This window comes from Geospiza fortis, unplaced genomic scaffold (genome assembly GCF_000277835.1).
Source record: "Geospiza fortis unplaced genomic scaffold, GeoFor_1.0 scaffold128, whole genome shotgun sequence".
NCBI lineage: Eukaryota > Metazoa > Chordata > Aves > Passeriformes > Thraupidae > Geospiza > Geospiza fortis.
The window spans coordinates 165,308-177,296 of record NW_005054420.1 but is presented as its reverse complement, the minus strand read 5'-3'; the positions used below and the strand labels follow the sequence as shown (position 1 = coordinate 177,296).

Genomic DNA, 11,989 nt, shown 5'->3' with positions numbered 1-11,989 from the left:
AGGAATGGTGGTGCTGCAATGGTGTGGGAAAGCTGCTTTTGTTAATAATTTTTGTTTATGGCGCTTTCCCTCTGAAAATCCTAAGGGCAAATTGCTGCTTGGTGCTGCAGCTCCTTTTTTCACTCTCAATATGGAAAAATGAAACTGGTTCCAAGGAGCTCGAACACTGGATTTTCATGGAGGGATGAGCTGAGCTGCACAAAAGTATTTTGAATATGACTTAAAATTTGATCCTATGGCACATTTGGTAATGAACATCCCCTTATCTTCCATACTTCTAGCCCCATTCTTACTTCCTGCCCCTTTTCTGCCCCTATTTCCCACATGGTGCTCCAAAATGCAAATCTTTATAATGTACATCTATAAGACCAGGAAACTTAAAACTGATTTATTTGACCAGCCCACCCTGGAAAAGCAGATATCCTTGTGAGTTTACCATTCCCTGTTTTGGGGAAAGGCTTCTGGGCCAAGCCTTGGGTGCTGAGGAGCAGGTTCAGAGCTGGTCCCCCAGTGTGGGGTGACGCAGGGTGTCCTGCCAGCCCCTCTCTGCAGCTGCTCTGCACCCAACAGCAGGAGCAGGACTCAAACCTTGTCTTTTACAAGCCACAGTAAATCAGAACTTTCCAAATCTACCAGTTTAGCTCCTCTTAATTAAATGCATAATTCATAAGCTAACAGTGTTCTGCCAACAGCTTCATTTTTACACATTTCCCCCATCAACAACCCCATTCCAAAAAGATTATTTACGTTGCTTTCCCCCCCTCAGCTCCAGCTTGGGAGCAGTATGGTAATAAGTCTGCAAACTCCAGTAGTTTTGTGGAGTTTTATGTTATCAGCTTCCAGCATTTTAGGACTCTCATTAGAAATGATGCATCTCCAGGGAGCAATCAATGACACTTTCTATACTTGGCTAAATCCTGCAACGGGCTCCCTTTTCCTGCAGATAATGCGAAACTTTGCCGTGCTCTGCAGTAAACCTGGGAGATGCAGCAATTAATTCTCACTGTGTGCAGGTCCACGTGCTCACCCACAAGATCAAAGCCCCACTTTTGCATATTTACCTGCCCTTGGACTTTGAGGTGCCTTAAAGCATCTATTTATCGAAGAAAATCTGGAGACGGGGGGGGTTTTCCTGCAGGAAGGATCAGAAATAAGGGATGCAGCCGTGACGTGATCTGTCTTGCAGAGACACACAGACTGTTTCCCTGTCTCAGGAGCAGGTTTTTGCTGACTGCAGACTGTCTGGGCAAGCAGACCAAAGTGTGCAAAATTCTGATTTCAACTCATTTTTCTGAAAGTCTCTAAGCTGCAAGATGGGGACTCGACAGAAAACGCTGAAGATTTGCAGGTAAATGCTTTAATCTGTGTTCAATTAAATGTTGTCCACATTTCTGTGGAGGAAATACCTTGGATCTGCCCTCTCCCCAGATTTCCCAAAGCACTGAGCGCTGGTACCCCAATTCCTGCCAGCTGCAATTTTTGCCTTCCTCCTTACTCAGACCTGCACTAAAGCAACTCTGGGCAATAAAACCACTCTGAGTGCTTGGACCTGACATTTGGATGCCCAGATTTCCATGCCAGGATAGCTTATCCATGAGAATCTGGGAATAATTTTGAGAATGAGTAATAGGAAAAAAGCAGTTTGGAATTTCTCTGCCAAATTCTGCTGGTGGCAATTACAGAGTGAAGAAAGCCCTGACCCGCTCTAAGGGCATCTCTGTACCTGCCAAGACTCCAAAAGGATTCTCGGGAAGGATCTTTAAAATATTTTATGGCATGGAAGCAAAACCAGCCATGGGATGCAGCTGAATTCTCTGTGCAAGATGGAATAAAATAAAACTCTATTAATGCCAACGTTGTGCAACACAGACATTCTTCAGGAGGTCAATCTGTGAATTAATTAATCAATAAAAGAGAACCAGACCTTTTCTGTCCTGATTTCTGTTCTCAGGGGGCTCCAGCTGACTTCATTTTCTGAAGTTTCTCCCTGTCTGCTCCCCACCATTGCTTCAGGGACTATTGATGAATTTTCCCATTAGCTGGGAACACGCACAGGCCCCTCTTAGTCATATTTAAATCCCTTTTCCCCCCAGTATGAGGGATACAAACACTCCCCCTCTCCTAGCTGCAGGTTCATCCTCACCCATCTGCAGGCCATCCTTGCCTAGAGCCTAATTCAGCTCCACTAAACTCTGTAGAAACCCTAATTTTAATTGACTTCAGTGGGAGTTGGATGAAATCTCAAGAGGAAGGAGCCAAACTTTGGAGATTGAACTCTTTTTTTATTGCTTTTAAGGCATAATACCAACAACCTACTCCCTTACTCAGTATCTTTTCTTGGAAAGTTACTACAGCAACAGGTAATAGAGTAAAAAATCCAGAACTGCGTTATAAAATCTTTCATTTTGGGTCACTTGGAATAAATCAGATGAGCAGATCCACTGAGTGAACCAAAAAAGGGAGAAAAAGCGCTTTGCTCTCACTTTAATGGCAGAGCAGGAGTTATTTTATAGTGCTGCAATGTTAGGGTGTGTTTATTTGGGTTATTTTTTAGTTTGTGGTGTCAGTGTCCCTTCTCACCCCACAGACCCCAAAATCTGGTTAATCCACCTTGTCCTCCAGGTGGGCAATTCCTGAGCTTGGCCAGGCTGGAGAGCATCTCCCACCTCTGTCAGCCCTGAGGGTTTTCCTGCAGAGCTGAGCTGGGAAAGAGCTGATAATCATTCCTGATATACAGATCTGGGGGTTTGAACATTCCAGTGCTTCCCTGAGCCCAAGCAAACCCAGATCAGTGCTGCTGGTCCAGGCTGGGCTCAGGGAGGGGCCTCTCCCTCCCTCTGGAGCTGGATTAAAGATTCACAGGGACACCCAGCCCATGACTGAGTTCTGTAGAGGGAGAGACACTTCAAACCCTCCCTTTCAGATTCTGCACTTTATCAAGTGCAGCGTTTAATAGAAAATGCAGAAATCAAAGGCCCTTTCTCATCTCATCTCCTCCCATCCTCTGCACACACCCAGTTTCACGTTTCACCTCCTTCCCCAGCCTTCTGCAGGCTGAGAATTAGGAATTTTTACCCCCCCAAGCAGGTCCACAGGGGGCTCCTGCATCCTTAGGAGTGTTTTGGGGTTTGTTTATCCTCCCTACAGCAATGCCAGCACGCAGGAAAGCCCAGAGCCTCCGTCCCACTCCCAGCCCTGGCAGCTCTTCCACTCCAATAAATGCAAATGCAGAGTGATCCTGCTGCTCCTAACAAGATTAGCAACTTCCTTAAAGCTCTGCAGGGAGCCAGCTCAGAGGAAACAGCCTTTAGATCAGGCTGCACTTCTGAGGAAATAAATGAACAACAGTCCACCCCACAGTCTTGTGTCAAGTATTACCGTTTAGGCTGCAGCTTCTGAAGCACAGGCAGGTCAAGATCATGTGTAGCTGCAGAAATTAAAGCTTCTTCCAACTTCCTCCCTCCATGCCTTTCCCTACCTCAGAGCTCTCTAGAAACCACTTTTTTTTTCAAAAGTAAAGTATTACTATATTACAATATAGTAAAATATTACTATATTACAATCAAGTAAAATATTGCTGTATGTTGATTACACAGGGGAAAAGGGCTGACCTAAAGGACTTAAAGCAGAGCTGGGATGAGGTTGAGGGAAAAAATCCAGCTCACCTGGTCCCCCCTGCCCCGCTGAGCCTCGCTAAGAAGCAGAGGGATGGCAGAGCTGAACTTTGCAAGGTGTGGAAATGAGCCTCATAAATAACCAGAGACAGAAATTAGTGAGGAGGGGCAGGCTGAGGGAATAAAAGGGCTGGGCTGGGTCAGGTAGCCTGGGGCAGCCCTGCTCTTGCTTTAAAAGCTAATTACAGGCTGTGATTTCTTTGTTTGTTAACTGTAATTTTTAATGTCCTAATTGATCTAGGGTATAAACTTGGGTGGGTATTTTTTTTTTCTTTCATGCTTGTGTTTGATCAATCCTGAAAGTCCTAATATTAGTTCACAGCAATATGGAATTCTCTTTTTGTTCTCTGAGATGCTTTAAAGGTGATGTGAAAGCTGCTGGAGCAGCCTTTTTGTACATTTGTTTGTTTGCTTGGTGGGGTTTGTTTGTTTGGTTTTGGTTTATAGCTGACTACTATATTTTTGTCCTCTATTTAAATGAATCACTCATTTTTCTTGTACAAAAATAGGTTAGCAGTGCTCTCAGTTAAGAAACCAGCACACAAAAAAGAAGCAGCACATCTTTCCTTGTCAACTGTATTGGAAAATTACGTTTAATTCCAATTGAGCTTTAAATATTTTAAATATTTTTGACCATGGACCAACACTTTAGGTGTTTGATAAGCAGCTGAGTGTCCTGATGAGCTCTGCAGAGTTTCCCTGTGAGCAGGAGGTTTGACTCCAGTGCTGTGGTGCAGGACCAGACAAACTTGGCAACGTGAGAAAGAGAAGTGAGACACTTCCCTAGAGACCACGGGTGGTAGAAACACTTGTGCAGCTCTCGTTCCATCTTCTTGATGTTATATGGGAGGAACTGAATTAATGAACCCTCCTTGTTTTCCATTCTATTACTTCTATTCCTCTTCTTCTATTGTTATCCTGGCTTTTAGAGGTTGGCAGGAGGTTTTACCCAGTGCTTCCTATTTCGAATTTCCTACATTAATAGCAGCTGCTTCAAACAACTGCTGTACAGAGGGTTCCTGTCTTCCTTCAAGTCATTACATCACAGGAAAGGCACTTTCCCTGCTGGTAGGGCTTATCTTCCAAATTCCTTGACATCTCTCTAATTCCTGACACATTTAAAGTGCTGCACACAGCTCTTGTAATGTGAGCTGGAAGCACAGTTTGTAATCCTTCCTCCTGTAGGTATTGTGAGGTGGAGGCAAGGGTTGCAATTAAAAAAACCCTAAATATACAATCCTTTATAACAAAAATGACTTGCCAAGCATCTTGAAATAGTCTCTGACTTGTCGTGGCTCACACCACGTACTCCATCCCCATGGTATATAATTTAGGATCCTGAGAGTGTTTAGGGATGACAAAAGGACTCAGGCTCTGTTCTCTGGGGACTTGTTATTGCAGGGAATGGATTTTCCAGGTTGGTCAGCAGCTCCCAGCCCCAGCTGCAGGAACACTCTGGCAAAGCCTTTGCTGGTGGATTCCATTTTGTCACTTCAATTAATCTGGCGGGAGCTCACCTGGTAACTATTTATTTGTTCTGAATGTTTTCTCCCCCTCCTTCCTATTTGTCAAATCATAATTTTACCCTGCAGCAGGAGGGAAATAGATAGTTCAGTGGCTGCAGGATGGATGTGTTGTCTTTCTGCCTGTCCCACTGATGCATTTGAGGAACTCTTTGAAGCCTTTCGTGCCCTTAAGGACCTTGTTTCACTTCATCTCCTTGATTATATCCTCCTTTCATATGGCTGTAAACACCCAGTGAGCTGACACTTCCTTTCCCTAGGACTGGAGGGGCTGCTGGTGATTGATGGGGTTTTCTCCCTCTCTGAAGTACTGCCTCCTCTTTCCACATCACTATTCACCTTCTCCTGGGAGTTTGGCTTATAACTCTGTTTCTTTGAGAAGGATTGAGGGTTGCTGGGAGCAGGACATGGAAGCTGCAGCTCCTGTGCATGTGTGGTCACTGCTGCCAAAAGCAGGAGGGGAGTCATCCAAGAGCTGCTCATTCTTTAAGGGCAGAACAAGACAATTTGGTAACTATGTCATTGATATTTCCCCTCTATTAATAAATATTTACTTGGGTAAAATTTTCACCTGGATTTACCCCACCCAGAAAGGAAGATCTCCAGGGGCTTATGGTGAGCGCCCCCAAATAATTCATCAGAAAACTCCTTTTCATTCCCCATCTGAAGCTCTGACAATTCCTATGAAACCTGATCTAGGCCCTCCTTTGAACAGGCAGCTCACCTCTCCAGAAGCCCCTTCCAATCTAGATTATTCTCTGATTATCAGGAAGGGATAAAATCAGGGATTCAAGAGCAGAGCCCAAACCTTCATGACAAATGCAATGTGTCTGATGCAGGATTCAAAGGAGGGCACTGAGCAGCAAGCACTCAAGGGGAAAGGAGCCTTTCCACGCAGACCTGGAGTGGTTTTGGTGTAGGAGGAATTGCTGAGGGCTCCTTTTCTGCCATTCCATGAGGACCAAGGCCCTGGGAAAACCAGGAATGTCAGCAGAGAGTCTTCATGCTGTCCTTGCTGTGCCCCAGAAATGACAGGTTACATTTATACCTTGGGGTTTAGGTTTTTCTGTTCTGTTTGGGTGTGCAGCTTTCAGCTTTATATTAAGAGTTACTGGGATCTTTTCACAGGGTGGTGAAGACAAAACAATCCCATTCTAGCTGGAGACTCCAGGACAATCTCTTCAAACTTCAAGCCCAAAGCACAAACAACATGAAAAGAGGAGGGTGGGAAAGCAAGCAAGGAGGATGAAATGTCATAATTTGAAGCTGTTAATTGGACAGTTGGCTTCTGTTGGCTTCATGCAAATGGACTAAAACTTATAAAAATGTGAGATCTTGTGACCAAGCCCTTTTTTGCTTCCATCTTGGAGCCACCTGGGCAGAGCCACGACTGTGGCTTGGGTACTGCCAGGGTGTGGGCTTTGATGGCACTTCAATAAATATCCACTTTATTCCTCATAACTCCATCTAGCCTCTGTCCCAGCTCCTTAAGGCATCACTGCTCCCTGATATAACAATAAAATAATGAAAATAATGAAATAATAAAATAATAAAATAATAAAATAATAAAAATAAAAATAAATTATTGATAAAAATAAGACAAAAATAAATAAAAATAAAATAATAAAATAAGAATAAAAATAAGAAAAATAAAAATAAAATAATAAATAAAAATAATAAAATAATAACGAAATGATAAACCTAAAATAATATAAATAAAAATAAAAATAATAGAAAATAATAAATATCAATAAAATAATGAAATAAAAAATAAAAATAATAATAAAATAATAATATTATAATTTAAAAGGGCCCTAAAAATGCATGAACCCAGTGCCTTTTGAAGAAATAAAATCCAAATTTGTTGTGAACCCAGGTAATTGATGCAGGAACAAATTCCAGTGCTAATCGCCCAGGGGATTTGCTCCTCCTGAGGCAGAGCAGGGGCTGCTCAGGCTGTCCCCATCATACCTCCGTGGTGAGGGGGAGTTCCACAGAGCAGGACCACTCCTTGTCCCTCTCGCACTGACACCGGGCTCCTCGGCCTCGTCTCGAAATTCTCCAGGTCTTGAGGGAGAAGGAGAAAACAAGGCCTGGTTATTGTCCATCACAGTTATTCCCAACTGCATCCCAATTTATCCAGTTTATTTACTCAAAACCAGGCATGTATTGGACAGCAGAATTTAATTTAATTCATTGAGAAATTGCATGCAAGAATAGCATGTCCAACCTAATATCATGGAATTACAGGACCATTAAGGTTGGAAAAGACCTGCCAGCTCCTCCAGTCCAACCATTACTGAGTCCTTTGGCATTCACAAAATATTTATTCCTACAGCACTTCTACTGCAACTTTGGGAATTTGTGTTTACAATTTCTATTTGCAAAGCCAGTCTATTATTCCACTACTTTTCCCAGCATCACTTTTTTTTGGAACTTGCAAGACTTAATCTACATGAGTTGGAAAAAAAATGCATTTTGTTGTGTTTCCTTTTCTATAGAAATAGAGAACAGCTGTGTTCTATATATACAAGTGATAATTAAAGATCAGCAGGACTCCCACAGAGTGTAGGTTTAAATGATGATAAAAATATGTTGTTTTCTTTAAGATTCTGGGCTGGCCCAAACTGGCTGCAGTGCTTGGATGTGTTTTAATTGCCTTGAACTTTAGCACTGGTTTTAGAGGGGAGGAAGAGAGGACTTCCAGTGGGAAATCTCCTGTCCATGCCCATTTCCCACAGGTGATTTTTATGGCTCTTAATGTCTATTTTTCAATCTGCTGCTTCCTCATGTTTCACTGAGATGTTGAAGAATTATCAGCTTGATTCCTGTTAATTCAATTACAAAACATGACACGCTAGATGTGCTTTAAAAAAAAAAAATTATTTACTTTTTGATCCAGTTTTCATCCTAATGAGAAGCCTTCCCATTTTCTTAGAGACATTTGGGAAAATGATTGCTTGAAACTCATTCAAAATATGCTTTAATACAATAAATATCAGCTTCCCCTTAAACCTCTTTATACCACAGAGCTGTAAACTGCCTGCCCTAAGCTCATTTTATTTACCTTGCTGCAGATTCTTGTTTCAAACAATTGTTCCATTTTTCATCAGCTGAACACCAACCTGAGCCAGAGTTCAATAGAGAGAAACAGCCCTCGTTGGTCAGAGCAATAACGATTACTACCTGTACAGCCTCAGCTATTTATGTCAATATATCAATTTTCTCCCCCTTAGCTGAACTTTACACAGTTAATTTTTCTTTTCCTCCTCTTCATCTCCTGGATATTGGTCTCCTATGAAGACATTGCCTGCTCAGAGGGGGCTGGATTGAATTAAGCACCTGTAGCACCTCCTCGTGCTGTCATAGCACAATAGATGGGGGCTGTCAATACACGGGGAAAGGGTTTTAAACTCTGATGTTCTTTTAATTGCCTGCTGGCTACAGCTCTGCCTTGGATTATGGGTAGTCCAAGGGGGAAAAAAACATAAGAAAGGCCAAGAAAAATAGAAAAAAAAAATCATTTATTTAGTTGTATTCCATCCTGTAATTCTAACTAAAGGACAAAATAGTAGATGGGTGTAATATGATTAATTAGAGTTTGGCTTCATTAGAGTCCAGTCTCTGAATTTGTGGATTTATTTACTAATTTTGAAAATTCCTTCTGAGAAAATTTACCACATTTTCTTTCTTTCCCGGCAATTGTCTTCTGAGAAGAAAAAGGCCAGCACCAAATATGTGTGTGGAAAAGTGGTCCCTGGAATTCCTGTCAAGATTTGCTTGGGGTGCCTGGTCTGAGGCTTTGTGCCCTGGGACAAGGGGGGAAAAGATCCTCAAATTCCCATATTTATTATATTACATTTTTAAAAAAATATTGGAAAGATGCAAAAATTCAGATTTTTTTTAGGATTCAGGCACTAACAACAAAAATGGTCACAGTTCCCTTTCCTATCTCTTTCCTTCATCTGCTAATACAAAACAAATTGCAATTTCTACTTAAAAATAGAGTTAAGCCCCCAAAAAAACTCTGGGGCAGTATGGAAAATCTGTGCACTCTAAGTGGTTCTTCCCAATACTTTCACTGTGATAAAACAGCCCTATTTTTTTTTTTTTTTTTTTTTTCTGAGAACAAAATTTCAGTTGTTATGAGACATCCGAGAAAGGAGGGAGAAAAAATAAAGGAAGCGCAGTGCAGCAGGAGGAAAAGGTTTTCCTGACAATTGGGAATTAACTGTGTAATACCTCGCTCTGAAATGGGAATAGATTTTGGAAAGTAATGAGCAGCTAGTAGCAATTTTTAGTTTAATGACACAATATGTCATGTTATCAGTTTTACTCTCATTTTAGGTGCTGTGTCACCTGTCCGTGTCTCTCCATTAAAACCGTGACGAGTGCCCCTGACTGGAATAATTAAAAGCAGGAGGATGAGATCTCTTAGGGATCTGCTGTTTTGCAGGGAGCAGGACCATTTTTGGTTGTACAATGGAACCATGGAGTGCTTTGGGTTGGGAGGGACCTTGAAGATCATCCAGCCCCACCCCTGAGACACCTTCCACCATCCTAGGCTGCTCCAAACCCTTTCCAACCTGGCCTTGGGCACTGCCAGGTATCCAGGGGCAGCCAGAATTTCTCTGGGCACCCTGTCCCAGGGCCTCCCTACTCTCCCAGGGAATAATTTTTTCCCAATATCCCATTTTCCCAATTTTTTCCCAATTTTTTTCCCAATAACCCACTCCCTTTCGGTTGAATCCATGTGGAGAAGAAGTTGGCTGTGCCTTTTCAATCTCCACTTTTCAACCTTTAGGATATAAATCCGTAGGCAGGAGTTTGGGCTCTTTCATGGCCTGTTTGTAGCTTTGATATACAAAGCAACTCGGATTTTCCAGTGAGGGAGAGGAGATTTCCATCCCTTTATGCTTATTAATCATAGGTATAAAAAAGCAGCTGTGGAGGCACATAAATCATCATTTAATCTCTTCATCTCACCCATGACAGGGACAAATATGCAATGTCCTTATTTAACCCAATTTTTAAAGGCCTTTAGGAAAAGACATTTTCTTTAAAGAATTCATTGCACTGAACTCCGAGATCTTCATCGTTCTGCATCCTTTAGAAAACCTTACCTCCCCAAAATTTCACAGGCCAAACCAGAAATGATCTTTTACTTTGATTGATTTTGATAGATAATTGTACAAAGTGAATTTATTCGGTGCCTCTTTCTGTAATAAAGAATCATTGAAGAACAAAAGAACCCCAAACCTCTGAAAGAGCAAACCAAGGCAAAATAGATGAAGAGAATCCATTAGTAGAGTCAGCGTTGCTTCTGTTTTCATCTTTATTGGACTCTTCCTGCAGGCAGGCAGCATCTCCCATGGAATATTGTGACTCCTCATTCAAATGGGTTCAATTAGGAGCTATAAAATAATCCAGTTTTGCTTTGCAGTCCAGGTGGATGAAAGAGGGAAGAGGTGGACCCTCAGAAATAATGTTTGTCTTTGCCACAAAGATTTCTCCATCTATTTCCCAACCTATGGGGTTGAATTTTCAATGATTTATTGCAATTTGAAATGTGATAAGTGTGTATATATAGAAAAAAAAATTCCTGAGGATACCAATGCAGATATTCCACTTTGTTCTTGTTATTCTGAAATTCTGGCTGCTGTCAAAACCCCTTCTCCTTGCCCTGGGTGTTCATTTACACCAGGAGAGCACAAGCACTGTGTTCTTCCAGCTCCTGTTCCCTAGCACAGCTCTATAACGTAACATGACATAACCTAATAAAGCAGAATGTTGCTTGTCAAAAAGAGTATCAACTAAGAAGGCTAAGATCAGGTGTTTGGCACACATTTAGATTGCTAATATGCACTTAGGAATAAGATGACTATTTAACAGATGGTATATTTGCTAACTTCAGTGTTTCTGCAGAGATCTATAAATAAATTATCACCTAGTTCCTACATAATTCCTTTCATTCTTTGTCTGTATTTATCTCACTTGAAGAACAACGAGTTCCCTCACACTCCATTGCTCTCTCAGCCGCGAGTTTTAACAAAAATCCACTTTTTTTTCCCCCCTGGATCTGTGCATGTTGGCAGACTGCTCTTGGTAGAGCACGATTAATCAGTTGGATGTGATAATGAGGTCGTGGGGGCCAAGCAAAATGCTCAGATGCACGAGTGATCCTTCCCAGGGAGGAGTGGGAATGATGCAAGGACTCAGCTGCGTGTGGCACGGCCTCGTCTCCTGCTGGGAGTGTTGCAGGGCTGAGCTCACAGCACCCCAAACATATGGCATTTTGTGGGCTGGAGTCAGGGAAGGGCCTTCTCTGATGGGAGCAGGAATTCTTGAGGTGGAGGAGGCTGTCAGCTCCTCGCTGGGAATGAAGGGAGGAGTGGGGAGAAGGGATGGGTCAGAGCATTTTTCACTGGGTGTAACACAACTTTACCCTCTTGGGTCAAGGATGTCATCATGGAATTGCAGAAGGTTTGGGTTGGAAGGACCTTAAAGCCCATCCCATTCCACCCCTGCCATGGGCAGGGACACCTTCCACTATCCCAGGGTGCTCCAACCTGCCTTTATCCTGATTTATGGCCTGAAAGTGTTCCAGGTAGATTTTAAAGAGAATAAAACCAGAGGTTGAGAAGAATATCAGTGTTGGATGAAGGTGACCATCGGTGTCACTTGGCTGAGCACAAACCTGCCAGTGAGAGAAGCAAACCCAGGCTGGGGGAGGTGTTTGCCTGAAAAAATGGTCTCTGGAGACAGCAACAAAATGGAAGTGGTGAACAGAAA

General features: G+C 42.4%; 1 protein-coding gene across 1 annotated transcript in view; it reads right to left on the bottom strand.

Annotated features, from left to right (window-relative positions):
* CNTN6 (contactin 6) overlaps positions 1–11,989 on the bottom strand; it is an 83,260-nt gene that overhangs the window by 53,836 nt on the left and 17,435 nt on the right. Inside the window, exon 3 of the mRNA XM_005426646.3 lies at positions 7,169–7,264. Within this exon, the coding sequence (XP_005426703.2) occupies positions 7,169–7,264 (96 nt within the window). The remainder of the gene's footprint in view (positions 1–7,168; positions 7,265–11,989) is intronic.